This window comes from Citrus sinensis, chromosome 3 (genome assembly GCF_022201045.2).
Source record: "Citrus sinensis cultivar Valencia sweet orange chromosome 3, DVS_A1.0, whole genome shotgun sequence".
Lineage (NCBI taxonomy): Eukaryota > Viridiplantae > Streptophyta > Magnoliopsida > Sapindales > Rutaceae > Citrus > Citrus sinensis.
The window spans coordinates 44,256,561-44,284,255 of NC_068558.1; the positions used below are offsets into that span (position 1 = coordinate 44,256,561).

General features: G+C 32.5%; 3 protein-coding genes across 6 annotated transcripts; 2 read left to right on the forward strand and 1 right to left on the reverse strand.

Moving 5' to 3' along the window:
- Positions 1 to 99: 99 nt before the first annotated feature.
- On the reverse strand, positions 100 to 4,350 carry LOC102622867 (uncharacterized). Of its 4 annotated transcripts, none has more exons than XM_025098371.2 (9): positions 3,982 to 4,350; positions 3,082 to 3,143; positions 2,633 to 2,687; positions 2,319 to 2,417; positions 1,877 to 1,963; positions 986 to 1,102; positions 771 to 863; positions 553 to 638; positions 100 to 407 (listed from the first exon to the last, which is right to left on the reverse strand). In XM_025098371.2, exons 1-9 carry the CDS (start codon positions 4,084 to 4,086, stop codon positions 383 to 385), a joined length of 729 nt encoding a protein of 242 aa, XP_024954139.1. In that variant the 5' UTR covers positions 4,087 to 4,350; the 3' UTR covers positions 100 to 382. The 4 variants fall into 4 exon arrangements, with proteins under 4 accessions (XP_024954139.1, XP_006479750.2, XP_024954140.2 ...); XM_006479687.4 differs by having other exon boundaries at positions 553 to 583; positions 3,982 to 4,348; XM_052436153.1 differs by having other exon boundaries at positions 302 to 407; positions 553 to 583; positions 707 to 863.
- Positions 4,351 to 7,736: 3,386 nt separating this feature from the next.
- Positions 7,737 to 8,543, forward strand: LOC107177229 (glycine-rich cell wall structural protein 1.8-like). The gene has a single exon (XM_015530740.2). It carries the CDS (start codon positions 7,737 to 7,739, stop codon positions 8,541 to 8,543), a length of 807 nt encoding a protein of 268 aa, XP_015386226.2.
- Positions 8,544 to 20,479: 11,936 nt separating this feature from the next.
- LOC102623172 (adenylate isopentenyltransferase 3, chloroplastic) lies at positions 20,480 to 22,125 on the forward strand. Its single transcript, XM_006479688.3, has 2 exons — positions 20,480 to 20,609; positions 21,087 to 22,125. The coding sequence occupies exon 2, from the start codon at positions 21,106 to 21,108 to the stop codon at positions 22,069 to 22,071; it is 966 nt and encodes a 321-aa protein (XP_006479751.1). The 5' UTR covers positions 20,480 to 20,609; positions 21,087 to 21,105; the 3' UTR covers positions 22,072 to 22,125.
- The last annotated feature ends 5,570 nt before the right edge of the window (positions 22,126 to 27,695 follow it).

Here is a 27,695-nt window from a genome sequence, read left to right on the forward strand (position 1 = left end):
TGGTTTTTTTTAATTATGTGAATTTGTCTTTTTGAATGGTTATGCTAGCCCTGAGATGCTGTTATTGGATGCTAGAAAAAGATCAAAATGCAGAAGAAAAAGAGAAAACATTCTTCTCGAATTTTCTGATGCTTTGCGGTACTCACTCCTGCTGATTCACATTTAAATCAGCAAACGAAAGTAAACAAGAGTAGAATTAACATTAAAGAAATTTGATATTAGGATTCTGTATCTCGCAATCTATCCTCGTTGATCTGTCTTACTCATGAGAGGCCTCTACAGATCCAAGGGAGACTCTGGCCCAGCGGGCAGCATTGATTGGCCCATGATGCACTTTTCACCATTCTCAATCAGTGATTTGTCCAACGAAGCCTTGGCAACTTTAGCAACACACACCATCAGAATCACTATATTGAAGCAGCAACAAATAGAAAAAGTCAGTACATCTACATAACCTAACAACAATTTCAGGGGAAATCCTGCTCAATTTAAACTAATTTTGTATCAAAAATAGGAGAAGAGTTGACAAATCAAGAATTGACAATAACTTACCAGATATCACAAAGCCGAGTGCCATATATACCTACATCCACAAGAAAATGCAGCTTATAAAACCAGTAAGGATGACAGGCAACATCCTACACAGAGTCAGCAACCATGCATAAAAGTAAATTTCTTTTAAAAAACTGAAGTCAATCTAATATGCCTTTTATCTATTGGAGACTGTGATATAGCCTCATATTATCAGAATAAGAGGGCATTATGCTAACCCAACGAGTTGCTGAAATCTCATTCCATCCATGTGTGACATCAGAAAGATCCTTCAAAGTTGTTCCAACATATACCAGAGAAAATGTACTTGGCTGTCACAAGAAGCAAAATCAGGAGTTCAGTAGTCAAATGGTTTTTTAAAACTGAGTTATTTAGCAAGCTTGAGCCAATCATTAATGGTGAAAGCCCATAAAATATTGGAATGTTAAATTACCATCATTCCCAACCAGGATGCCAGCATGTATTTGCCTGTGTGAACAGGAGTTACGGATAGGAGATAATTCAAGATGTTAAATGGAAGCAAGGGAACAAGCCGAAGCAGGAAAATTATCTGATTGCAAAATCGAAAGAAAAAGAACAAAAAATTATAAATCAGAGGAAATGAATTGCATTTTTTTAGAATATAAAGAACATATAAAATAAAAAATAAACCCACGAGTATTGTTCAAAGAAGAATCACCACAATATTTCAGACAGCCAGAAAGTATAATCTCATAGTCATATTTAAATACTTATGCATATTGGAATATAACTTGTGTCGTGGTATCAGTTATAGGAAATAACTTGATTGCAGTCTCTACTTGAATAGCCAAAAATGTATGATACTTGTAAAGATTAATCAGCTTTTGCTGTCTCTGTCTTCATGTTTCTTATCTAAAATTTCCCAACCAGTATGAGGATTCTCTAGCTTCACTTCAGTTCTCCAAAATTCAATCAATTTTGAATGGCCACATAAGATTACACAATTGAAGTCTTATAAATTTTCTGTGTGCACAGTGTTTTGGAGACTTCTTTATGCAATTTCTTTAATTGTTAACTCAAAAAGATAAATGCTATTGACCCTATTATCAATGTGTCTAAGCTCAACCGAAGATGAAAAAACATGATGCCATCAGCATTGCTGTCAGCAAAGTTCACTGGGTTAACGATAGATTTGTCAGTTTTCTTTTAATGGTTACTTATGATAATTAGTTGTTGTAATTTTCAACGATCATTGAACATATTTATCAGCCACTGGATAAATGAATATAAACAATTGACATTAAAGACTCTAAATGGAAGTATGGATAAACCTTTTCCAATAAGCTTCAGTGAGAACTCTTGCCTTAAAGCCAGATTTCTGGATTGCCCCTGCAACAGCCTGAAATTTGGGATAGTTCTTCAACTTGGAGATGACAAATGATCTTCCAAACTGCACTACAGCACAAACTAAGAAGCATGTAGGTCTACAAACGACAAAAACATAACAAGAAGAAAAAACATGTTTTCAAAAAGAAAAATGTTGCAACACAATTCTTTAATATAAGAAAAGGGATAGACTCTTTACTTAGAAAGACTCAAATAAACAGAAAATAAAATTAAAAAAGGTGCAGATATATCAGTGTTCAGGAAAGTAAAACAGAAATGCATTGCTGTCTTCCTCATGTTTCTGGGGTTCAAGGGATGAGGTGCTTGCCTTACCAAGAAATATTGCAGTTGACCCACAAGCACGCACACACATGATAATATGATCTATAACTCACATGAGCAGGAGTAGAGGAACTCACTGTTCTACCAATAAGGAATGCAGCTGTTGCACCTATTGTTGCACCAACAGAATCAGCTACGACTCCTAATGGCAGTCCAAAAAGATAACCACCTCCAAGCTGGAAAATGCATGAAAAAAGGACAAATGACAAAGAAACTGCCGCATGATGTTGAAATCTTCAATAAAGTACAAAAAAAGAAACTGGGACAAACATCACTCTTGGCCAAAATTATTTGTACACATATTTTTCCAATGATAGATGAAAGCAGAAGAAAGCTGCTCTGCATAGAGAATCTCAAAGGAAACAAAAGAAAGAATCCAAATTAAACCTACTGTCAGTATCGAAGCAGGAATTGCCAGGACAGTGAGAGGAACATATGCGATGATCCTGTAAAATTCCAGAAAAAAATATTAGATATATATGACTGGCAACTACTTGCACTAATGTTTATTCATTCATGGAATGAAGCCTTAGTTTCTTCCATCTCAGAAGAAATCATAGCGTACTTATATACAAATTGCTAATTGTTGATTCATCGCCAGAGATGGCTTAGAATCAATAGTTCATTATTTAATGATTTTATTATATTTCCACTTGGGTAATATCAGAAATAGTTAGTAACCACACTCATCAAGTAGTTTCTGTTTTTGATCAGTGTAGTACTTTGCTTATGCTAGAACCTTAATCAAGGTGATCAGCAAGGATGACATAATGGAAGATGAATTTCAAACATTTATTGCTGAGAAATGGATGCTAATTGTGACCTGTGGGAGAAACTTACAACACAAGCGGACCCCAAGGCCCAAGATCCTGCTTTATCCATATCAAAAAATCCTTCAATATCTGTAAAAACAAACAATTTTTTTTCTTAATAAAAATATCACAGATGAAGGAGATTGTGATAGTAACCTATGACTAATCTACTTAATAGCCATCCCTTAGAAAGGATATGCACGGCTGCCCATCTGTTGGGCTCTCCACGGATCCTGCACCCGACACGTGACCAGGTAGTGCCTTCTCGGTGATGAAGGCCTTCCACAAGAGCCTTCTCCAAGCAGTGTCTATTCTTCTGATACAACTCATCTAAAATTTGGCTTGTGCGGAGGAGGAACCCAAGTGCCTATAAGGCCACATGCCAAGGCTTTGCTAAATTAAGCCATAATTTAGCAATGTGGGACAAAATTAGAGTCCCATATGTTTTTGAGAATATAACTTCAAATTAAATAGCCACTAAAGGCCTAGCCTAGTGGTGTGATGCCCTCAACATTTCTTCCTTCCTAGGTATGGATATAGGTCTCGTCACTAGTCGATACAGATTTTTTATCTAAGCTCAGTTTGGGAGTTTGGGCACAACTCGGTCTCTGAAGACCCTAGGCTATGTGGTATTATTCTAAGCGTATAAATTCATACTCTACCGTAATAATTGAAATGAAAAAATGGATCACAACAATACCGAAACCCTGAAATTGCTTACAGTGCACGGAACGTTCACTTAAATTGTAAACATGGCACCGATTTTTCGTTATTTTTGTGAACCATTTGTTGAGCGCTTTGTCTCTTTAGCATTTTCGGAAAAAAAAAAAACTGAAATAGCCAGATACAAGCACGTGCAAATTTAAACAAGATATGCAGAATGATAGGGGAAAAAAAGAAAGGAAATTAAATGACATAAAACACGTGCCTTTTCAATGGGAAGGGAAATGCAGGAGACGAGAAGGACTGCGAGGAGGAGGAACAAGACTCCGATTCGAAAGGCAGAGGCCCAAGTGAGAAACGTTACACCCATTTTTGGTAACAGAAACAGGCACAGCCTGCAGGCCCCACGCCTCTGGCTCAGCCCCTCTCCGTCGTCCTTTCGACCGTTGGCGCCACCTTGCTTCAACGGTGCCCGCACCCGTAATCCGTCCACGTTCGCCACTTTTATTTAAGGTCCGTTGGTTCTCTTCTCCCAATTTAAGCCACAAAAAATCAAATCAATTACTATACTTAGACGTTGTTTTTAATTTGTCAAATGCGATGCGGCATATCCATTTGCTAAAATCAAATATGAATCATGTAATAATAACAAAACAAAACACAAACTAGATGACGTCTGGCCATAGAATTGCATGCATGGTAGCCAAGTGTTTGCTAAGTGTCCGTGTCATCATCAATTAGAATGAATTCTCATGCATTGGAGCAAAGTGTTCGCTATGTATTGTTTCAATGATTTGCCACATCAAAGTAGAATTTACTTGGAGCAACAGTTTCCTCCTTTTTTTTTTTTAATGCATGATTAGTTATCAAAATCCACAACAAAAGAATAAATAAAATTATAAACTAAATAAGGAGAAAATTTAAAATATACTAGAGCTATTATGTCAACCTTATAATAAATAAAACATATATATAATATTTTAAAAAATCATCGTACAAGTAGTAATTATATTAAATTTAAATATAAATTTCATATATGTATTAATTGATTATATTATCTTGATGTATTTTAAAATTTCTTTTAAAAGACGTAATAATTAATTTTTTTAAAAAGAAAAAAGGAATCAGAACCAAAAATTTTTCATACCTAACTTTATAATCTCCATTTTTCCGGCAATCTTTCAAGAGACCTTCTATGCCCCTGCCTTCCACAGAGGCAGAAGACCCTAGATCTGGAAAAGAATTTCATCAACAATCAGGGACTGAATTGAAGCTTTTGTCAATGTTTATATAAAGTTTACGTTTGGCTCCACTCATATGTACTGTATTTGGTGATAATCTACTAAATTTTTATAATTTCTTATTGTCATTGATTTTTAGCTTGGGCATGAAGAGAACGAGTTTTCAGCAAGGACTTTCTAGTTACCCTGAGAATTTTCAACACGATAAATCATAAATCCCTTCTAAATGATGTAATTTGTGCACAAACTCAATCAAGGTCATGTCCACTATGCTCATGTTATCATAATTGACTTCAAAGTTTATTTCTTGAATGTGTCGAGTAAAATTCTAGCACCAACACAATCTTTATGTTATCATCAATTTCGCCATCAAGGATAGCAAACTAATTCAACTATCATATCGTTTTGAGAACACGATCAAAAAATATTTCCCCGTTACGCATCTCGCCATACGATTGTTTTGCCCAAATATTTGTTACTTGTTTGACTGTCTATGTTTTTCATGGTTGTCGCCATGGTCTGATGTTTTGTCTACACTTAATATCTTAGAAATCAAGGTCAAATTGAAGCGTTAGACCATTTCATTTGTGTTCTGCCATTTTTTATAAGCCTCGTATGATTAATTTCTACAAACATTAAATGGCAGCTGTGGTTAAAAGTTAAAATGTATATTTATTATCTTTAGTAATGAGAACATTAAAGAAAGAGTAAATGATATGGCAATTGGTGTTGTGAAATCATTCCATTTATTATTAAACACAAGATAATAATTGATTAGTGACACGTCTTATAAAATAAAAATTTTAAATTCTAACTTTGTAAGTATATTAATACACTTAAATAAATTATGTTTCCTATCTATGTATATATATATATATATATAATTCTTGTCATATTTGTCTTGATCTCAATACATTTTTCAAAAAAAAAAAATTAATACCATTCTAGGGAAGTTGTATTTTATACTTTCATGTAAAATATGGTATATTTGTCTAAATGCTAATGGAGGTATATCTGTCTCAAGCATATACCTTTTAGGTATACGTTTGAATCTCATCTTTAGTGGTATGTAAACTTTCAGGCTATACCTGACGGATCTTTGGATTATACTACATATAGAGCATGAAGAATTCATAGAAATAAATTCAAAAGAGAATTTATTATTATTATTTTTGTTTATGGTTGCTTTCGAGTCTAATGTATTATTGTGAACTATTTTTTCAATTGACGATTCTCTGATTTTAACGGTCTAAAGATTAAAGTGAATCTAATGTTTGATTTATACGTGAATAATTATGTGTTATAAATTGTCTCATAAAATTAAATCCAATAGAAAGTTATTTATTAAAGTTTTTGATAATCTGAACTTCAATGTATTTAACAGAGTGTGTGCCTTTAATGTATACAAATTTAAGAGTAATTTCTATTTTTTATGATGGACTAAAATAAGAATATCAAATGATAATAGGAAAGTTATACATATAATTGGTTATAGTCCCCAAATTACACGTAGAAATTCTATTCTTTTCTAACATTCTATCATCATAGAGAGTGTATAGAGGAAATTAAGAGATTTTTCTAAAGAACGTATTGATTTGAAAAACAAACCACATAACTCTATAAAATAACTAAGTATTATGAATTTAAGTACGTTTTTACCTATTCATTTATTAATTTTTGGTAATACAACATGAATATTTCTAAGGGCTTAAGTGATGGTTTTTTTAATAAAAAAATTAATAAGTAGTATGAGCAATGATAACAGAAATCTCTCCTCGTTGATTTTTCAAGAAAAACTTATTTTCCTGTCTCGTGCAGTAGCATGCGTGGAATGTCACCTAATTAATCACGGAAAACGGGACCAAATGGGGTCCATGAATGAAAAATATCCAAGCATACTCTTCTACAATTTGCATATATAAAACCACATGCACATGCATAGATATAGTGATACCAAATCGCTATAAAAAAAATAAATAAAATAAAAACTTTTCTTTCCACTTCTTTACAGAAATTGCGCGCACGAATTTACAAGTTTCTAGAATGTCAAGATATTAATAATTAAGAATAATCTAATCATTACCAACCTCCCCAATCTTAAGCTAATACTTAAAGCTCGGATTTTCTTGTTTCAGTACTGCAGAGAGATTTCAAACCTTTTTCATTTTGCCGCATCTCATACTCCAAGAGGATGAATGTCTAAAATTTAATATTAATTAAATTCTTAAATGGCTTCATCATGACAATTAGGATGCTAATGCCGAATCAAACACATGCACCAATGCCTGCACCGAAAATTTATTCAGCTCGCAGCACGAGTACTAATAATTATTTTATAACTGAACTCAGCAACATTACTTAATTTGTCAGATTATCTCTTATCCATCCAGAGTGTGAAAAAGATTAATTAATTATGATAACGAGTGGGACACCCATTAAACATACAAGTGGGATGAAGGGAAATTTTAGGTGAAGAAAAGCTTAATGCTGAACAACAGCAGAAGCACTACATATATATCATCACATGGATGATCAAAAATGGAGGACAGCAGAAGCACACTAACATATAGGCATGTAGTGTAACTATTCAACCACTTTGTGGGGGAACCCTTCATGCGCCCCTCAATAGAAGTTCCCTTTTGAAATAAAAAGTACACTGCACACTCTGCAGCAAACGCGCTTTTGGACCCCATTCCCATTCCTATATATAAATACCCATCTTGCCTTGCATATCAAACCATCCTTCGTGGGACTTGAAAACATAGTAACATACATTCTCATGGCTACCCACAAGTTTGCTAGTGCTGTTTTCTTCGTGTTACTAGGTTTAGGTTTAACTTGTGCCGCAAGAAACCTCTATTCTCTTGAAGAAGAAGTTACCCACACTGTAACAACTGGACATGGCGTTGGAGCAGGTGCTGGTGTTGGTGTTGTTGTAGGCCTCGGTGGTGGTGGGGGCGGCGGCGGCGGCTCTGGTGGAGGTGGTGGATATGGAGCTGCGGGGGACCATGGTGCTGCTGGATATGGAGGCGGAGCTGGCGGTGGAGAAGGCGGTGGTGCTGGCTATGGAGGTTTGGCGGGACACGGTGGTGGTGGAGGAGGCGGCAATGGGGGTGGCGGCGGCGGCGGAAGTGCGGGTGAAGCTGCTGGATATGGAAGCGGTGGTGGTGCTGGTGCTGGATACGGTGGAGAACATGGGGCTGGATATGGTGGCGGCGGTGGTGGTGGAAGTGGTGGTGGTGGAGGTGCTGCCGCTGGTGGTGCTGGATACGGTGGTGGTGGTGGTGAAGGAAAAGGTGCAGGAGGCGGGTATGGTGCTGGTGGTGCTGGAGGAGGAGGTGGTGGAAGCGGGGGAGGTGGTGGCAGCGGTTATGGTGCCGGAGGAGCACATGGAGGTGGTTACGGTGGTGGTGGAGGATCAGGAGGGGGTTATGGTGGTGGAGCTGGTGCTGCTGGAGGAGGCGGCGGCGGGGGCGGTTCTGGCGGCGGCGGCGGCGGAGGATATGGTGCAGGAGGTGCACATGGGGGCGGATATGGTGCCGGAGGAGGTGAAGGCGGTGGGCATGGTGGTGGCTATGCCCCTTGAGAATATCTTCTCATCTCTACTGCACTCACTACCACCTAATTTACTCTAATATTAAGAAAAATAAGATTATTATGATTTATGGGCCAAAAAAACCAAAAAAGAAAAAAAAAAAATTCATATCACGTAATGTAAGAAGCTATGGATGCCAACTGAATGCTGCCAGAAGTTGTATCATATGATATTAATATCAAAGTTCAGCTGGTTCCTAGCTATTCAGCTGGTTGCTGGCTATTTGTGAGTTTCTTATTCGGATATGTCATGTGAAGAACGTGGAAAGGAATAAAATTAAACAAGTGAGTTGTGCTCAAATAATGCAAAACAGAAATCATAATAATGGTAACATACATACCTCTATCAATCTCTCATAGAACCTGCTGTATAAGTAATAATCCTTGCAGCCTTTACCCAAAAAAAAAAAAAAAGGGAAATTAGTACACTTTAATATGAGACTACATAATTATAATTATATTTATATTTGCCTTCATTTCCGTCGAGGTTTACCCAAAAAAAAAAAAAAAAAAAATTGCTTTGTATCTCTCTTCTTAGTTCATCAAAAGTTAAGCTGTGTTGTATTTGATTTACGTCCATGAATATATAGGAGGGTTCTGTGGCTTCATATCAGTCCCTAAGACAAAATTGTGAATGCAGCCACATCATATTAATTGAAGAAAGTCTTTGGGAATACTTCTTTACGCAATTTCTTTATGATGGGCATATATTAACGGACTCTTTACCGAGTGATACTCAAATAAACATAAGAATAGAATTAAAAAAAGATGTAGAAAACCCATTTCTTCGGAAAGTCGAACAAAAAAATGCATTGCTCATTTGCTTTCGTCCTCGTGGTTTTGAAGTCTTGGATAGAATAACGTAGTCAGTCTCTTGAAAAAGGAATCCTCAGAGCCTATCAGTGGCGATTCTGGCGAAGCTATGAGCTTTACTTCAACCCGCTTAAACTAAAATAATATTTTAGAGATTAATGTGAACATTGTTTATTTCATTAAAGATTCATTTTTGTTTTAATTAAGAACCAATCGAAAACATTTATCTTATTAATTAGGGATTATAAAAAAATATGTCAAAACTTGAAATCTAAAATAAAAGTAATTCCTAGTAGCCACAACTAGCCCTCTCCATCATTCGCCTTTGGAGCCTACTGTTAGAATTAATAGTGTGTTTACCAATTGATAATTTAAATGAGCTGAAATAAAAAAAAAAAAAGAATAAGTTGTTTGCTTAAGTTGTAAGAACTGAAATTAGAATGAGATACATTTTCATTAATGTGTTTAGTTTATCTTAGAATTAGAATGAACTGTTGTAAATTATTAAATGCTCGTAGTTAATTGTTGTACTTAATGTAATAAGAATAAGAATAAAAATAATAACAATAATAATAATAATAATAATAATAACAATAGTTAATAATAATTAAACTAATAAAATCACTAAATTTTAACAATAGTAATATTAATAAAATCAATAAATTTTAATAATATTATTGTAAAAATAACAACAATGACATTAATAAATAATAATTACTATAATAATAATAATAATCATAATCATAATAATGATAATAATAATTATTATAACAATTATTATAATAATATTATTATTATATTATTAATCATAAATAATAAAGAACCTACTTGGTAAATATTACAAAATTTCTAGGTATTTTAAAATTGATATAACTGTTGTGATGAACTGGTAGTTCAATAAGTGCAAAGTTATTACCTGCTCTGACATGAAGAATTTACATATGAGGGTAATGAATACATATTAAATTATAGAAAATTCACAAAAAATTTAGTTATAGAGTTAGAAGATTCTATTGATTCTTGATTTTTGTTTAAATTAAGTTAAGATGGATTTATGGAAATAAATCATTTGTGAATTCTCAACTTGAAATAGTCTTCCCATCACGAGGGGTAGAAAAGCTATACATGATGTACGACTTGATTTCATGATAATGGTATGTATCATTTTATCTCATATTAATATTGATGCAATTAATTTGAATTTGAAGTTCAAAAGGATTATTGTGCAATGCATTGTTGATAAATTTATTGATATGTGAAATTGAGAAAATTACGAAGAGATTATGACTATGGGTTGATATATATGATGGCCTTGAAGGACAAAATGGTAATACAAGTAAATATATATATGAACATTTGAAGCGTGTGATAGATCCATTAGTATAAAAATTTACTTCCCTGGAAGTTAACATAAAATAATTTGGTGGTCCTGAAGAGACCTTATTTGCATGTATAACATATTTGATTTCAATAATTTAATTATTGAATATATTGCCTTTAAAGAATCATATTAATCAACAAGTAAATGAATCTCAATTACCCTTGAAAAGGAATATAGTGAGAAAAAAAAAAGGATTCAAATTATCTTATAAAAAGCACACATGCAAATTACAAGAGATAAATCTATAGCCCTTGTAGAGGCATATGTAAGGAAGCTTTGAAAAATCTCATTGCGCATACATATTGAAAAATGAAAATATTTAATCAAGAATATCCACTTGCTACAAGAGAAAAATTAAAATTGACATAAGATTGTCGTTAATAAAAAATTAGTTGTTATCATAATTTCATGATCCTGATCATAAAATGTGAAGAGCATCAAATTATTTGATCAGCCAAAAATAAAAATATTTGGACTTGTACTCCATACGCTAGATGTAAAGTTAATTAGCAAAATATAAAGAACTTTGAACTTGTAATCCATATGCCTGAAGTCATAAAATTTATTGACAAAATGTGAACTAGAACTGTAATATGTCATAATTAAAATAGAAGAATTTATGAATTTATCCTTGAATGATAAAATACTTGAAACAAGTATGTGAAGTGTTAAATCAAAAGGCGCGCACCTTATATACTCTTGGCAAAATTGTAATCATACTTATGTATATTATAACAATCAGGAGTTATGAACCATAATGGGTTTGCCAAAAATTTATTATAAGAGAAATATATATGTCATTATTCACTTTGCAATTTGAATTTTATTGAAATGATTGAATTCTAGATTTGCAATCTCAACAATTACATTGAGATGATTTGATTCTTAAGATAACTCTTGGAGGATGACTAATTACTATTTGAGAACAAAATTCAAAATATAAAAAATTCTCGAGATGAAGAAATTAGCATTAATCTAAGGATTAAATACTTGCATGGCATATGATATAAATATTGAAGCATTTCATATTAGAAATTTAATATGATAATTATCATTTTCTTCCTCTACAGTAAAAATGTTGTTTTGGGTCCTAAGGTACCGTAATATATTGCAAAGTATCTTGTACCAAATTGCAAATTATATGATATCGCATTCTTGCAATTGCCTTGTATAAAATTGTAGACATAAAAATAATGTGAAACATAAAGTTTATCCAAATTCTATTATCAATACAAGTTTTAGAAGGATGGTGTCAATCCTGTAGATTGTTTTGCCAAAGTTTAACAATATATGATTGATCATTGAAGCACTTATGTCATTTTAAGGGGGAGTATATTTATCAATGGGGGTTGTTGATATGGAGGACTACATGCATTATCTCTTTTTGTCCTGTCGGGTTTTCCTAGTAAGACTTTAATAAGGTAGTTTGTACCTCCTTAAGATACAAATGAATTGTGTATTATTTTTCCTTTACTATTCTTTTTCATATATGATTTTCACTATTAAAGGTTTTAATAAAGCATATTCTTTGCATAGTAAACATCAGAGGAGAGTGTTATTAAGTAATCATAATTATATGGATGTTCGTCAAATCACCTTTTTTTTTATATATATATACATAGGGACTCCTCAAAGGGAGTTAAGATAAAACAAACCGAAGATAGGCAACACCATACATATCATGGAGAATAATGTGATTAATGGAAGCTGAAGGGGAATTAAAAATATGGAGACCCAAAGGTAGAGAGTGTGCATAATCAAAGCAACATTTTATTTCTTTATCAAACAACTTTTTGTCTACTATATATAACTCCTGTCATAATTACTTATGACTAATTATATATCTATTTACTGTTCATTTGTAAAATTATATAACTACAAAAGAAGAACTCATTTTCTTATTTGTACACACTTAAGAGTGAATAAAAGCAATATCTGGACTATTGTTGCATCACTTGTTTGCTCTCTCTTTTTCTCTGACAATGTTGTGTTTCTAATTGATAAATATAAATATATATATATATTATTAACGTAAGAGATAAATTAAAAGATAAGAAATAGACTATTTACAATTTTTTTGACAATATATTAAAATTTGTATTTTTTTTGTCCTTTAGCTTATCTTTAGGGATCTCTAGTGTGGCTAAAAAGAAATAATCAGTTTAATTCGATTTAAAACTAAACACTCATCGTTAGGAATCCCTTGTATATGTATACATATATAATCCTTCTTTAATGAGGACAAAAGTTAAGATGTCTGTAAAATATAAAAAAAAAGAGTAAAATTTAATATATTAGAGATTGTATTTTTTATTTGTTAATGACATCTTTATTTTAATAAAATGAAGATGCTATTATTGGAGATTTCTAGGTGGAGAGAGAGAGAGACAACAACGCTCGCTCATGTCAAAATCTGGGCCGTCCAACTGTGGATCCCAGATCTTCACGCAAAAAATCATAAAGTGTTCTTTACGTCTTTGTTTCTCAAATCTCTAGTCAAATATTTTATCAGAATTTTATTTTGCTTTATTTAAGTGGTGGGTGCCCATACTAGTCAGCCACCTTTAGGGTGTGTTTGGCAGCCCTCATTACATAGTATTAGGACTCCTCATAACATTAAAGTTTTCGAATATCATGTTTGGTGACTATTCTTCACTGTATTTTAATGTGGTCAAAAGAAGCTTGTAATGCGGTCAAACCCGCATAAAATAAATCCGCATGAGAGTCGGGTTTACACGGGTTTGTAATTATTTTGAGACCAAAAATATTTCGCTTTCATTTTCGTTCTCCTTCTCTGTGTAGTGGCTCGCCTGCATCTCCACACATCCACTCCACAAATCTCAACTCCACACCACCACTGCCTCAAACACCACAAGCTCCATGTGATCTGCCTTTATACCGCCATTGTCTCACGATACCACCGTCTTCGCTATCTACCTCCACGACGTGCGAGACTACTGCGCGGCATGCCTTCGCGACACTCCACCACCATGCTCCTCTGCCTTCATCATGCCGTCGTGCCTTCGTCATTTTTGAAACTGTGAGGGTCTTATCTTTGTGTTAGTATGTTAGATCATGCGTGCTTTTTTTTTGTACTTGGTTTGATTATTATTCTTTTAAAGAAAAAGGATCATTTGTTGTTTTTGTGATTTACTTAGTTTCTAATATATCTTCAGTTAAGAAAATAGAATGGAGTCTTCTTGTTGCCTTTAAATTAAATTGGTATTTTGTTTGATTAAGTTATTGTGAGGCTTTGATTGAGATTTTGTTACTTTTTGTTGCGAATGGATGAGTTTATAGATCTATGCTCGACATTTGTTTGATGAATTGTCTAAAAGAAAAAGAATTTGGTGCTTTGCTTCACTAATTGTGGCCTAGAATTTATTACTGCATGTAGAAGTATTTCCAATCCATAGTTGACTTTACATTAAGAAAAAATTATCCTAATTGTTTGGCTAAAGTATTTTTGTGGGTGGATTTTTGGCAAATGTAGCTTCAGCCTTCATATGTAAACCAAATAAATAAATAAATAAAATCTCGCTGGATTGTAATTAATAATATAAAATATTTGCACAATTCATTTTGTAATTAAATTTCTAAAATTTAAGACCTCTATATTTATTTTTTTAAGTACTAATAAATATATTTTATAAATATATAATATAAATTAATCACAAAAAATTAATACAATACAGTGCAACACCAAACATAATATAACTAAAAATTAATACAGTACAGTACATCATCAAATATTGTATAACATTATTATAATACAGTGCTAATGCAATATAGCATAATACAATATAACAGTATAAAAATAATATAATACAACATAATATAATACAATATGCTAAACGCACCCTTAGTGAATGAAATACATTTTTTTTGGCCTTTAGTCAAATCCTTAGGAATCCCTTATCATATATATATATATTTTAACTTTTTTGGGATTCAGTTTTGTGGCTCCCCTGAATCTGTTCACACTTTTCTAGTTTCCGCATAGGATTCACTTGCGTGGCCTTTAACCTATAGGATCTCGCAAATACCAACGGTCTAAATTAACTCTATAAACTGCTCCTCAAGTCACACTCCGTGTGATTAGGGATGGCAATGGGGAGGAAAGGGGAGGGAAGGGGAGGGGAGGGGATTAATCTCCTCGGATCCATCCTCGATATTTTGAGTATGTACCCGTCCCCTCCCTGTTTCCGTCAGAATTATTTGAGAGAATCTCTATATCCTCCCTGAATAATAATAGGGGATCCCCAAGGGTCATCGATCCCTTAATAACTAATACATTTTTTATTTTTGATTTTGAGTTAATCATATTAAAATAAAAAATTCAAATAAGAGTAAAGTTTGAAATATATCTTACATTAATATCCATTACAAAAATCACGTACATTAAATTAGTAAGTAACGTAGCATGTAAGAGATACAAACTTCTTTTACAAACTATTGTGAATAAATTAATAGTCTAATACAAAATTATTACAAATAAAATCGAATTTAAATTCAAAATTAACTTTTTCAATAGTGGCGTGGACACTTTATAAATGTGGATTATTCTCTTTACATCACAATAGTTGAATCGGAGCAAATCAAGAGCAAATATTAGATTAAATTAGATTAGATTAAATTAAATTAGATATTAAAATTATAATTCGTTGTGGGCAATTATAACATCTAAAAATAAATAAAAAATATATTTAAGTTTAAAACATTTAATGAATATTAAAATTAAAATAAAATTTTTGGGCTAATAGTATTTACCCAGTTTTTTAATGTCCTAAATAAAAATTTAGGACTTTAATTAGTTAATTAGGCCTAAAAGTTTAATAATATAAATATTTTGATATTTTTGTTATTTTTACTAATATTTATAATTTTATAATTCAAATTTTATTATTTATTTACTAATAATTTTAAAAAATTAAAATAAAATTAAAAATTAAAATGAGGAAATTGGTAGGGGATGGGGATTCCACCTCATCCCCATCCCCTCCCCGAATAAGAAATTGGGTAAAAAGTTTTTTCCGTCCCTTCTCCGAATAAGAAATTAGGTATGAAATTATCTCTATATCCTCCCTGAATGAAAAAATTTCCCAAAAATACCCGTCTCCGTTGGGATTTTTGCTATCCCTACATGTGATTGTGATGGTTTGGTTTCTTTGTTGGGGGGTTGTCGATCAACGAAGAACCAATGGGTTAAACATGAACCGAACAAACAAGGCCAACCCATTAACTAATAGCCGCCTGTACCTAAAACCTCGGCCCATATACATCAGTCTGACTCGCGCATGATTCTGATATATATATATATATATATAATAACAGAAATGTTAGACAATCAATGTAAATATAACATTTTAAAAGTACATTTCCCACAAAAAAATAGTTTTGTGTCATTCATGGATAGGAATCCTCTCCTCTTGCTTTATTTGTCGTATGTGTTAATTATTGTGATTAGTCATTTATTAAATAAATGAATATGATAGCTATCATATTAACAGACTGTGTTATCAAAATTTGACAAAACATGTTTGGTCGATAATCAATTTCACCTAAATAGAGTAACAGACAGAATGTGTACCTTTTGGAAAATAAGATTAAAGCCACACAAAACAAAGATCACATTAATTAAAATTCAACAAGCATAAATGTAAGGTACTTCATGTTCGGCAAGAATTCCTTACGAACAGTCTACACACACACACACACACACACACACACACACACACACACACACACACACACACATATATATAGATATAAATATATATATATATATATATATATATATATATTTTGAAAAGCAACGGAAGCTTTAATAAATGCCTTAAATTGGGTTAAACAAACTCCCCTTAGACCCAAAATTAAAGCAAAAAAAAAAAAAGAAAAGATAATAAATATGTTACAAACAATGGAGAAAATAGATAATAGGTACAATGATCTTGGAAAGAATGGGATTGTCATTAATTTGTACAAATAAGATGTGCTTTATCTATTAAAACTTCGGTTAGAAGAGAGATGACTACCCATATAAGATTTTAACACAACCATAGATTTGTAATAAGAAAATATCTAGCTCTGAACAATGAAAATATTTATTCCTACTAAAATAATGACTTCGATTAAAAAAAAAATATTCTTAAAAAATGGAGAGAAATTTTCCAAAAACCAACCATAACCAAAGTAGAGGATTAAACCACCAAAACACGAGATAATACTCACACAAATAACTTTAACACAAGTAGAGACAAAGCTCTCACAAATTAAGAAAAGAGATGAATAACCTAATGTAATTAGTACGAAGAAAAGATTGTTGGTCTTTCATTTCTCACAAATAGAGGAGAAAAATTCTGTGCTTGTAGGAATTTTTAGCCCCTTACAAAAGCTCATAAGCAACATATCACAGAAATAATAAGCAAAAACAATAGACGTGTAAAAGGATTAAAAAAAAAAAAAACAATCACACAACACAAAGAGTTACAATAACTTAACGTAGTTCACTTTTGATTAGGCATCAACCACAAACGAGAGAGAAATTCATTATAATAACTATCACATGTTACTAGAGTGTAGAAATTCATTATAATAACTATCACATATTACAAGAGTGTAGACATAACCAGATACCACATGCAAGCATCCTAGCAAAGTTAATCCATATTACAAGAGTATTTATAGTTTCCACCACTCTCCTTACATCTTTATAGACAACACAAATTTTGTAACCCGTGGTATCTTCATACGTGCATATCCTAGAATTTATTCTCTATTTCTTTTTGTACAATGAGTGTTAACATATTCCTTAGAAGACTCATGCTCCCTTGTTCAACTATAAATACTTATAAACGACAAAAATCTACTTCAAAAGAAATAGCTTAAAAAATTCCCAAAAAAAAAAAAAGATACAAATCATTGAAAAAGGAGATATATTTTCTATTTTTGCTTAAGGGGAGTTTTTTTTTTCTTTTGAATTTTGTTATATAGAGATGTTATTGACATTACATCAGACATTACAATTAATATTTATAATCATACTACACAACTGGGACTATTACCATACATTGAAGCACTTGTTCAGATATTTTAAATCCTCTCTAATATTCAAGAGGTGCCTACTCCACTTACATTTCGTAAGGGAGAGACTGTCTCCACTCAATTATGTTGATAATTGAGGGAGTATTCAAACTAACCTCCATAAAATTTTTATGGAGTTTTAAACCCTTTCACTCAACATTGTAAGTACAAAGTTTCTCTCATTGGACCAAAGACCCATTTGTTGATTAAGGGAAATGGGCATAAAAAGTGTATATATACACACACACACATACAAGTTAAGCATGCAAGCTCAATCATTGAGGGGCCAGAGAAAACATGTACTTAAATGAAGCATTTACTCCAATATGTGGTGATGGTTGAATGTGTTGTGTTTTTGAAGTAATGCAAATTGGATTCCTACATTGCAGCTAGATTTTTTTTTTTTTTTTTTTTTTTTGTGTGGATGAAATAGTGTCCGTTTAAATAGAAACAACTTTAAAGTCAAGCTATCATCGCAAATGTCCAGCTACTTGACTTTTGAAAAGATCTGGCCGAAAGAATTCGATTGCAAACTCTGTATGTACATGAAGTATCTAATTCTGAAGCATCGTAACACAATAACAACTTGTTACATTTCGATTCCTCAACGAGTCAGTTCAGCTGCTGTTGTGGCCCTAATAATTAAGCGATATTTCATGAATTGAAACAAAAAAAAAAGAAAAAAATCCAGCGATCCTGTCCCAAGTCCCATCCCTCGTCTAAAATTTTTGGAAGCCTAAATCCAAATTAGCCCAATCATCTTTAGACCGAGGATTACGTAGGCCATTTTCACTCGTGCTGACATGATTGATAATATTAACAGGTGATTATGGACACATGAGCAGCCAAAACCTAGCATGTAGCTACAAAACGGGAAAATAAAATAAAATAAAAGTTCAATATTCTATCTCATCCTTGCACCTGGATTGCACATTTGTCGAATTATATCCCTAAAGTTCCGGTCGCGTGATCTATCCACTTCGTTTAAGTTCCCACAAGCCACCCGCTAACTATTGTTCATTGATGTAATGGTAAATAGAAGTTGATAATGATCATTGCTGCAATAATTTTGATTTGATGGCATAAAAGTGATCTAGAAAGAATTTAACTTATTGTTCTTGCTGAATATATTTATTCTAACGAAGTTATAAGATGAATCTTGGATTCATTCATGTATAAAGGGGTGAAGACAAGGAATTGATGATTACGAATTAGGAAATTGTGCATGGTTAAATGGATCGATACCATTCTGGGTCATTTTAGGACATAGAATCCGGCGTAGCGACGCTTATCTTTTATAGGCTTTCGGCAATGATATGGCACAAAATTACAAAACCTATGTACAACTACTTATTCCAAACCAAGGTTCTAGGTATGGCGTATAGCTAGCTATAGCCTAGATGGCTATGTTAAGCATGGCGGGATATATACGTCAGTTCGTGTAAAAGCTGCAACTTAATCCCATGATTTTATTTCTCATGTCAACAGCATTTGTTGGTAAGATTTAGGTTCAGTGCTAAGCAGATCTTTTTAAAATATATAATTGTTTATTTCTGCAGTCAATTTTTTAGAAATGTATATTTTATATTTATTAAATAAGAATATAAAATTAATTAATCTCAACTGTATATAACAATATGTGCACGTGTGACGAAAGATTACGAAGAACTTAACACAGATCATTTCAGCACTGAATCTAAATCCTTGTTTATATTTATTTGGGAAGAGAAATTAAGTGGGAGTGTAGAAGAAACTGCTAGAAGAGCCGAAGGGCCGTGATAGCACCATTTGTGCTGGAATAATGTTGCCAGTGGTGACATTTGACAATGGCTTCTTTCGAGTTGATCGAAGCGTGAATTGTAAATCTAACTAGCTAGTCCGGCCAAAACGTCATTTCAATTATCATCCCCAGCCCCCACTTGGATGAGATCAGGAATCAGATTTTGCAAATGGAAAAGGCTCCTTTTAACAGTGATTCCAGCTAGTACTGTAACATTCGTTGCCGTCCTTGAAGAATCTTGGGTGCCCAACTTAAATTCGCTCGAAAACAGTAACTTTCTTTAAGGATCAAAGTACTTGGCCATACACTTTGATTATAACGCAACAGGCAACAGCATCCATTTTTGCGTGTTGACCCACATACAAGTTTCATTAAAAAAAAAAAAATTAATGATAATTCTACTTTGGCTTTACATCGCTCTCTTTAAAGAGTAAAGTGTGACGAATATAATGATAACAGAAATTTCTATTCCTTAATTTTGTTAAGGAGAATTTTTTTAGTCCTACTTGCTGGAAAGGCGTGCGTGGAAGTCACTTAGTCACTGAAATGCCCATCAAATGCTGCCAATGAAAGTCAAAATATTCAGCACTTAACGCTTAAATTTAATCATATTCTTCTACAATTTGCTAATGCATAACCGCATACAGAAATATCAAATCGCTAACCAACCATTGCTGCTTTCTTACTTTACATGTTGCTGGAGCCTGGATAGTCAAGACATTATTTTTAAGAATAATCTCATGATTATGAACCTTCTTAAGCTTATAATTAAAAAATAGCTTTCAAGGAATATTGTTGAAAATTAATAGCACTTTTCCTTGCCAAAAGTCGACTGCAATGGAAAGAGACCCCAGTTAACATTTCGCCTCTATAAATTATGAGCCTCAGCTTGCCACCACTTGTGCTGGGTAGTTTCACTTGAAATATCAAAGAGAGAGAGTTTCAGTACAGAGATTTCTGGAAACCTTTTTCAATTTGCCGCATATCAAATCTCCAAGAAGGTGAGTTTCTGTAACAATATATAATCGTATGTACATGTGCTCTCTGGTTCAGGGTCTGAACTTTATCAAAGTCTTGGATTGTACTACTACACTAAATAGTTATTTTTATAATGAGAATATCATCATTTTGTTGTTACTAAAATATAAAAAAATATATATAAATTTTAATATATTGGAGATTGTATTTTTTTTTTTTAATTGTGAATGATGTCCTTATTTTATTACAACAAGGATGCTCTTATTAGAGAAATTTTACATCCAACGATAAGTTAGAATACTTAAAAACAACCAACACTCCAGTATAATTTATTTTATCCCGTGATGTATTGAAATTTGTAATTATTTATTTATTTATATATATTTATAAATGTTTTAAAAATACTAATAGATTTTAAAACATTTTGTTATGAAGATTAATTTGCTAGACCCATCTCAGATTTCCATTTGTGTTTTGAGAACTATTGTTTTGTTAAATAGGTTCGTCATTGGAATCTCCATGGTAACGCTGAATCAAATTACACCAACGCCAGCCATGGATTTATCTTCATGTAGGCCGAGAATGGACCTATTGGTTTCCAGGCGACAAAAAGAAAAGGTGTTGATCCTAATGGGGGCGACCGGAACAGGAAAATCACGACTCTCCATAGATATGGCAACTCGATTTCCTGCGGAAATTATTAATTCAGACAAAATTCAAGTTTACGAGGGGCTCGACATAGTTACCAACAAGATCACCGAGGAAGAACAGTGTGGTATCCCGCACCATTTGCTAGGAATCCAACATCCTAATGCAGATTTCACCGCCCAAAATTTCTGCGACATGGCTTCATTTTCCATTGAATCAACTTTGAATAAAGGGAAGGTTCCGATAATCGTTGGAGGCTCCAATTCATACATCGAGGCTCTGGTTGATGACGAGGATTACGGATTCCGGTGGAAATATGATTGTTGTTTCCTCTGGGTGGATGTATCGATGCCGGTGTTACGTTCATTTGTGTCCGAGAGAGTTGACAGGATGGTCCAAAATGGCATGATTGATGAAGTGAGAAAATTCTTTGATCCCAACGCGGACTATTCAAAGGGGGTAAGAAAAGCAATTGGAGTCCCCGAGTTTGATCTCTATTTCAAAATGGAGCCGTTTTTGGATGAAGAGAATCAGGCCAAGCTATTGCAACAAGCAATTCAGGCAGTGAAATATAACACATGCAAATTGGCGTTTCGCCAACTGGAGAAGATACGTCGGCTAATGAACGTCAAACGGTGGAATATACATCGTTTTGATGCAACACAAGTGTTTCGAATTCGTCAGCACGGCAAAGCAGCGGATGAGGCGTGGGAAAAGTTTGTGGCTGGCCCAAGCACTCGCTTAGTGGAAGAATTTCTGTACAATGTGCCCGTGGAGGTCCCGCCAGCTTCTGTAGCCAGTAGAGATCATAATATTAAGCAATGCCTCGTGGTATAAGATCGATCAAAACTGCAATTTTGATGCGACAACAATAAAGAGTTATTATTATCTCGTCATTTTCTTTTTCCTCTTGATAGCTGTATGTTATAGCCTCCCTGTACGTGTTAGCAGTGGTTTTACCAGGATTATAGGTCCGTTTTCTTCTTTAAAAGTAAAACAATAACTATTTGTTTAAAGGTTTTGAATGTATAATAGTTTTCTATCAGCCGGGATAAGTTAGAAGATAAAATAAATACGGATTCCAATGCACGGTATTTTCTCTTTTAAAAATCAAACAATAACTATTTGTTTAAAAGTTTTGAATGTATACTAATTTCCAATAATCAAGAATAAGTTAAAAGATAAAATAAAAACAGACTCTAATGCACTGTATTTTATTATGTAGTGTATTGAAATCTAATTTTTTTTTTATCTTTTACCTAATTCTTGATTTTATTAAAATTAAAGATTCCTGATTAGAAAATCACTCTTTGAATGTATTAGAGAAAACTCACCCACTTACATTAAATGACATTAATTACATGTCACTGAAAATTTTTATTAATGTATCAAACCAATATCAAATTACCCATTAAATAAAATTTGATTAAAAATGGTTCAATGGTATTTGGGTGGTCCATATCGCTCTTCTCAATCTCTTTAGTTGCATGTAATGTATATATATATTTTTAAAAAGTATTTGAGTAGATTCTTACAGTTTTTATACTATAATTTTTTCCCCAGCAAACCTCAAGCCAAAACTAAAGAGTTTTATTATATGAAGAAAAAAAAAATTAAATAATGATAGAGTCACAAATAATTTTGTACAAATTAGTATATATAAATTAATGTGGCATGAAGAAATTGACAGAAAAGTGATATAAGTTATTTTTTTTTATTAATTATGTGAGCCTATGATGATTTTGTATAACCAAATCACCTTTTATCATATCAATTTGTACACAATAATTTGTTCAAGATAGTTGTGACTCCTTCATTACTCAAAAAAGTTACATCTAATAAGAAGAGAGACGTAACAAAATTTAATCGTCCAAGAATAAATATAAAGCTCGCTTAAGACAAAAATGCATGATATAAGAGAGAAAAAAATAAAAAATTGTGGAGGGATGATATCAATAACGTTTCGGTTGTGAAGCATCGTTACGTAATAAAGTTACACCTAATCAGAAGAGAGAAGTAATGAAATTTATCGGGACTATTGTTAAGCATCATTATTTAAAAAAGTTACACCTAATTAGAAGAGAGACGATATAGAATTTACTCCTTATAATAAATATAAGAAGAGATGTGATGAAATTTACTCTTCTGAGAATAAACATAAAGTTTGTTAAGACAAAATGCATGATATACGAGAAAAAAATTTAAAAAAAAAAATTATAGAGGGATGATCTCAGTAAAGTTTCAAGACTATTGCAAAACATTATTACCTAAAAAAATTACATCTAATCAAAAAATAGAAGTAATGAAATTTATCGGGACTGTTGCAAAGCATCATTATTAAAAAAAAGTTATATTTAATCAGAAGAGAGTGAAGAGAGACGTAATGAAATTCACTCCTCCGAGAATGACCATAAAACTCGATAAGACAAAAATGCATGATAAAAGAGAAAAAAAAAAAAATTTGTAGAGGGATGATCTCACCAAAGTTTCGAGACTGTTGCGAAGGAGCATGCTATTAGCTAAAAAAATCAGTGATAGGAAAGGAGCCGTAAAGCTTTGGCGACGGCGGCTGCAATCCGCCACGCGCAAGAGCATATTGCCGTACAGAGAAGGCGTTGACTTCCGTAGAATCAGTGGGTACGAACTTATATAATTATTTCATCTCTCTTTCACATCAGGTCCCACTTTACATGTGGTGCGAACCCTCGATCACAAATCACACAATTGATTAATATGCCCTTTTATTTTATTTATTTCCTTTTGCTATCACAGTTTTAGCATTCGAATGAAATAAAGACGGAGCAAAAAAGAATATAAAGACTATAAAGTTTGTCGCGTTTGGTTATGTAAGATTTATGGATTTTGTCATTTTGTGCATAATGACTTATGAGTAGGAAATAATAAGAACAAACAAAAGTAGAAAGGCTACAATTTGTTCGGTTCCATCCAATAACCATTGTCTTCCTCGGCCACTTGACTCCAATCAGCAGGATTATGAATACATACAGTAAGAGTATGATATGTCCATACGCATATTATAACCATATATTAAAAGAGAAGCAAACAGAAAGGCTAAAATAAGAAATCTTTTCTCATATACCCAACAAGAGAAATAAAAAAACTGAAGGGTCAAAGCGAATTAAAAAAATCAATTTAGGACGGTATCTTACTTCACCAGTCACTGTCATATTCAACTTTTAACCTCGCTGGATAAGGTTTGCTTGCTTTGGCTTTTTTGAGAAGGAGAGCGCCTAAGTTACAATTAATGTACCTTACGTTTTTTGTTTTATTTTTCTTGTCAAATTTCATTTAAGTCTTTTTATTCTTCTTTATTTTCTATAATTGTGGAAGTATTTGTCTTCTTCCATCCCTTCTACATCTATTTTTTATTCTTTCTAAAATTCTATTGATTTCCTTTAATAATAATAAATGGTTATCGAATTCATATAAATCTATAAGTTCAAAATAAATTTATGGTCCTAAATTTATTAATCTTATTCTTTCTTGCTCCAGTAAGTCTATTTTCTGATTTATTAAATTTATATATGTATTTACTATGATTTCCCATCCTAGACACATATGTTCTATACTATTTACTAATTCTTGTATTGTGTTAACAACTTGATTCATAGTGCTTCGGTTTTATACCAATATATTAAAAAGTTTATAAATTTATCAATAAATTTCATTTTCTTTTCTATCAATATCTCACCTCCTGTTGTATCTATAAATCTTTCTCTAAGCTCCTCGGTTAACTCAAGTTCTATATTTCTTATATTATTTTTATCAGTTTTTAATGCTTTTATTAAATTTTTTATTTCTTCTTTATTATATACTTTTAATGTGTATAAACTATCAACTATTGACTGTATAGGATCCACATTTATGGTTATGGCTCTGATACCATCTTGTTCGTGTGAACCAAAAAAAAAAAAGATAAACTGATTTATAAAATAAAACAGAATTAATTATAAACAAAGATAAACAAAATAATCAACATAGATGCTATTTCATTATTTTATAAATACAGGTTTGCAAATCTACAAAAAAAAATAATAATAATAAAAGATATTTTATATGTATAACTAAAGGATTTATTTTCTTTCTGCATATATAAAGTATATTTTAGTTAATACCAGGGGTAGTTGTACGTGGCATTGTTTTACCAGAGTGATGAGATCCTTGGCAAGCCAAGATATTTAAATCTCCTTTGGACCAGTAGCCCGCACACCTTGGTTTCCAGCCAATATACAATTATCCAGTATTTTTCTTATAGGAACAGATTTATAAATTATATTTCAAATTCTTCATTATCAGAATTATAAGTATATGAAAGTTCTTCTCTATAACCTTTTTGTTCTAAGTATGCTTTTGCTATATCGATTGTTTCTTCTATTGTTAACATAATTATGTACTGTTTTAGGTTATCTATTTCAATATATTTTATGATCTTTCGTTTTATTTCTGGAGGTAAATCCAGTGAGTATATGGCTAATAAATCTTCTGTTCTTACAAGCTCTTGTTTACTAAACAGATATGAACTTTGTTTAAACGATCATAAATTAAAGTCTATGATCATCATATATTCATTATATGTTATTTTTGTAGTTGAATTCCTTAGATTCTCCTAAATAAAATTTATGATTCATATCATAAAAGATAATTAAAGGTTTGTTTCATTATAAAAATTTGCTCTTCCTCTACAAATCGTTTCATCTATCAATTATCAACAACCTCCACAAAGAGATAAAGTTTAAGAATTATTACCTAACTTTCTTTCGCTTCTTCCCTTTCCGATCTCTTTCCAGTGACCTGCAGCCTGGATGTCCAATTCCCTTAACGGCCTCTTGCCTCAGCGGGATCTGCGGACTCAGATGGCTTTACTGTATGGATTTTGATCAGCTTGTTGAAGAGTTGTTGGATAAGTTTAGGTTTCTTTCCCTTTTCTCTGATGATTGTGTTAATAATTTATGATGATCTGATTTATGGTTTTAGAGCAAGGAAGTGTTTACAGAATCATTGTTCAGAGAGTTATGAGATATGTTTTTTTTTAGAACGTCTCTTTCTCTTTTTATCTTCTTCTTTTTATCTTTTATGTCTGCCACGGGCATCTTTTTATCTTCTCTGTCTGCCACAAACATCTTTTTATCTTCTCTGTCTGCCACAAGCATCTTTTTATCTTCTCTGTCTGCCATGAACATCTTTTTATTTTTTATTTCTGATACCAACATCTTTTATTTGCTAGGCTATTTTGCTTCCATAAGCTGATAGGCCTGCTGCATGGTTTCACTGCTACTAGTGAATCTCATGGTACTGATTTCATTGATGAATTCTAGAAGGATACTGGATGGTGTATGGCTTTCTTCTGAAGTCACAAGAATATAATTTTGAAAACGAATAATTGTTCTATAATTTCTCTTATAGAGATCTTTAGCGATACTCCATATTGTTTTTATTCCTCGAGCTCTACGGGTTCTTATCCATGTACTGGTTATATGAGGAACATTTGTATATTCAGTTCCTATTTCTAATTGAAAATTCTTTGTAATATGTCACACTAAGATCATATAATATGCTTGGTATTCTACATTCTGATGGTATTCTGGATTAATGGTGTATAATTTTAAATATATGGACCTTTTTTGGGCAAATTTAGAAACCTTTTTAACTAATAGCTCATCTAAACTCTCTAAGGTCTGTGTCTGGATATACTAAGTCTAGATACTCGTATTTGGCTATTTTTCCAACAAGGAGTGGATCTGCTCCTTTTATGGCTATCATCCTGGGATACATATTTTTTCCTGGAAATTTGAAGATTGTATTGTTGTGGGAACAAGTAGAATATACCCATATGGAAAACTGTTTATATTCTTCTTCTTTTGGATTTAGAGGAGATGATTTTTCTTCTTCTTCTGGAGGAGAGTTGTTTATTTTGATAAACTTTTTTGAAGAAGTTGCTTTTTGTGATTCGGTTGTTTCTATAGATATGGTTCGGTTGACAATTGGGTCAGAGACCAGTTCTTGCTGTGGGTTTGGTCCACTACTACTTCCTATATTTGTTGGGCTAGTGTTTATTGAAAGCCCTTTGGTTAGGTCGTTTATGTATGACTCTAACAAATGTATTCCCTTCTCATGGCCCTCTGCTTCCTCTTTCATGTAATTTATTGCATCAAGCATGTCAGATGCCTCGGCCTTGAGCCTTTGTATTTCGGTATTTATTGCAGATATAGTTTTATTTATTTCTGCATTCATTTTCTGAATTCTATGTTCCTGCTTAGGAAATCTGCAAGGAAATTGTTAGTGCCTTTTATATGTATGATTTTAAAATTATAATAAGACAAATAAACTTGTCATCTATGTAATCTTCTATATTAAGGTTCATTTGGTAAAATTCTATTGACAAGAGAATTTACTTGAGAATTATCTGTTTCTACGATAAATTACTTCTGGAGCAAAAATAA

Coding starts and splice junctions, on each gene's coding strand:
- LOC107177229 (XM_015530740.2), top strand. CDS start 7,737: ATGGCTACCCACAAGTTTGCTAGTGCTGTTTTCTTCGTGTTACTAGGT.
- LOC102623172 (XM_006479688.3), top strand. CDS start 21,106: ATGGTAACGCTGAATCAAATTACACCAACGCCAGCCATGGATTTATCT.
- LOC102622867 (XM_006479687.4), bottom strand. CDS start 4,086: ATGGGTGTAACGTTTCTCACTTGGGCCTCTGCCTTTCGAATCGGAGTC. Junction 1,103..1,876: donor TCCAGAAATCTGGCTTTAAG/GCAAGAGTTCTC, acceptor TTTTGCAATCAG/ATAATTTTCCTGCTTCGGCT. Junction 408..552: donor ACTCGGCTTTGTGATATCTG/GTAAGTTATTGT, acceptor GCTTCAATATAG/TGATTCTGATGGTGTGTGTT.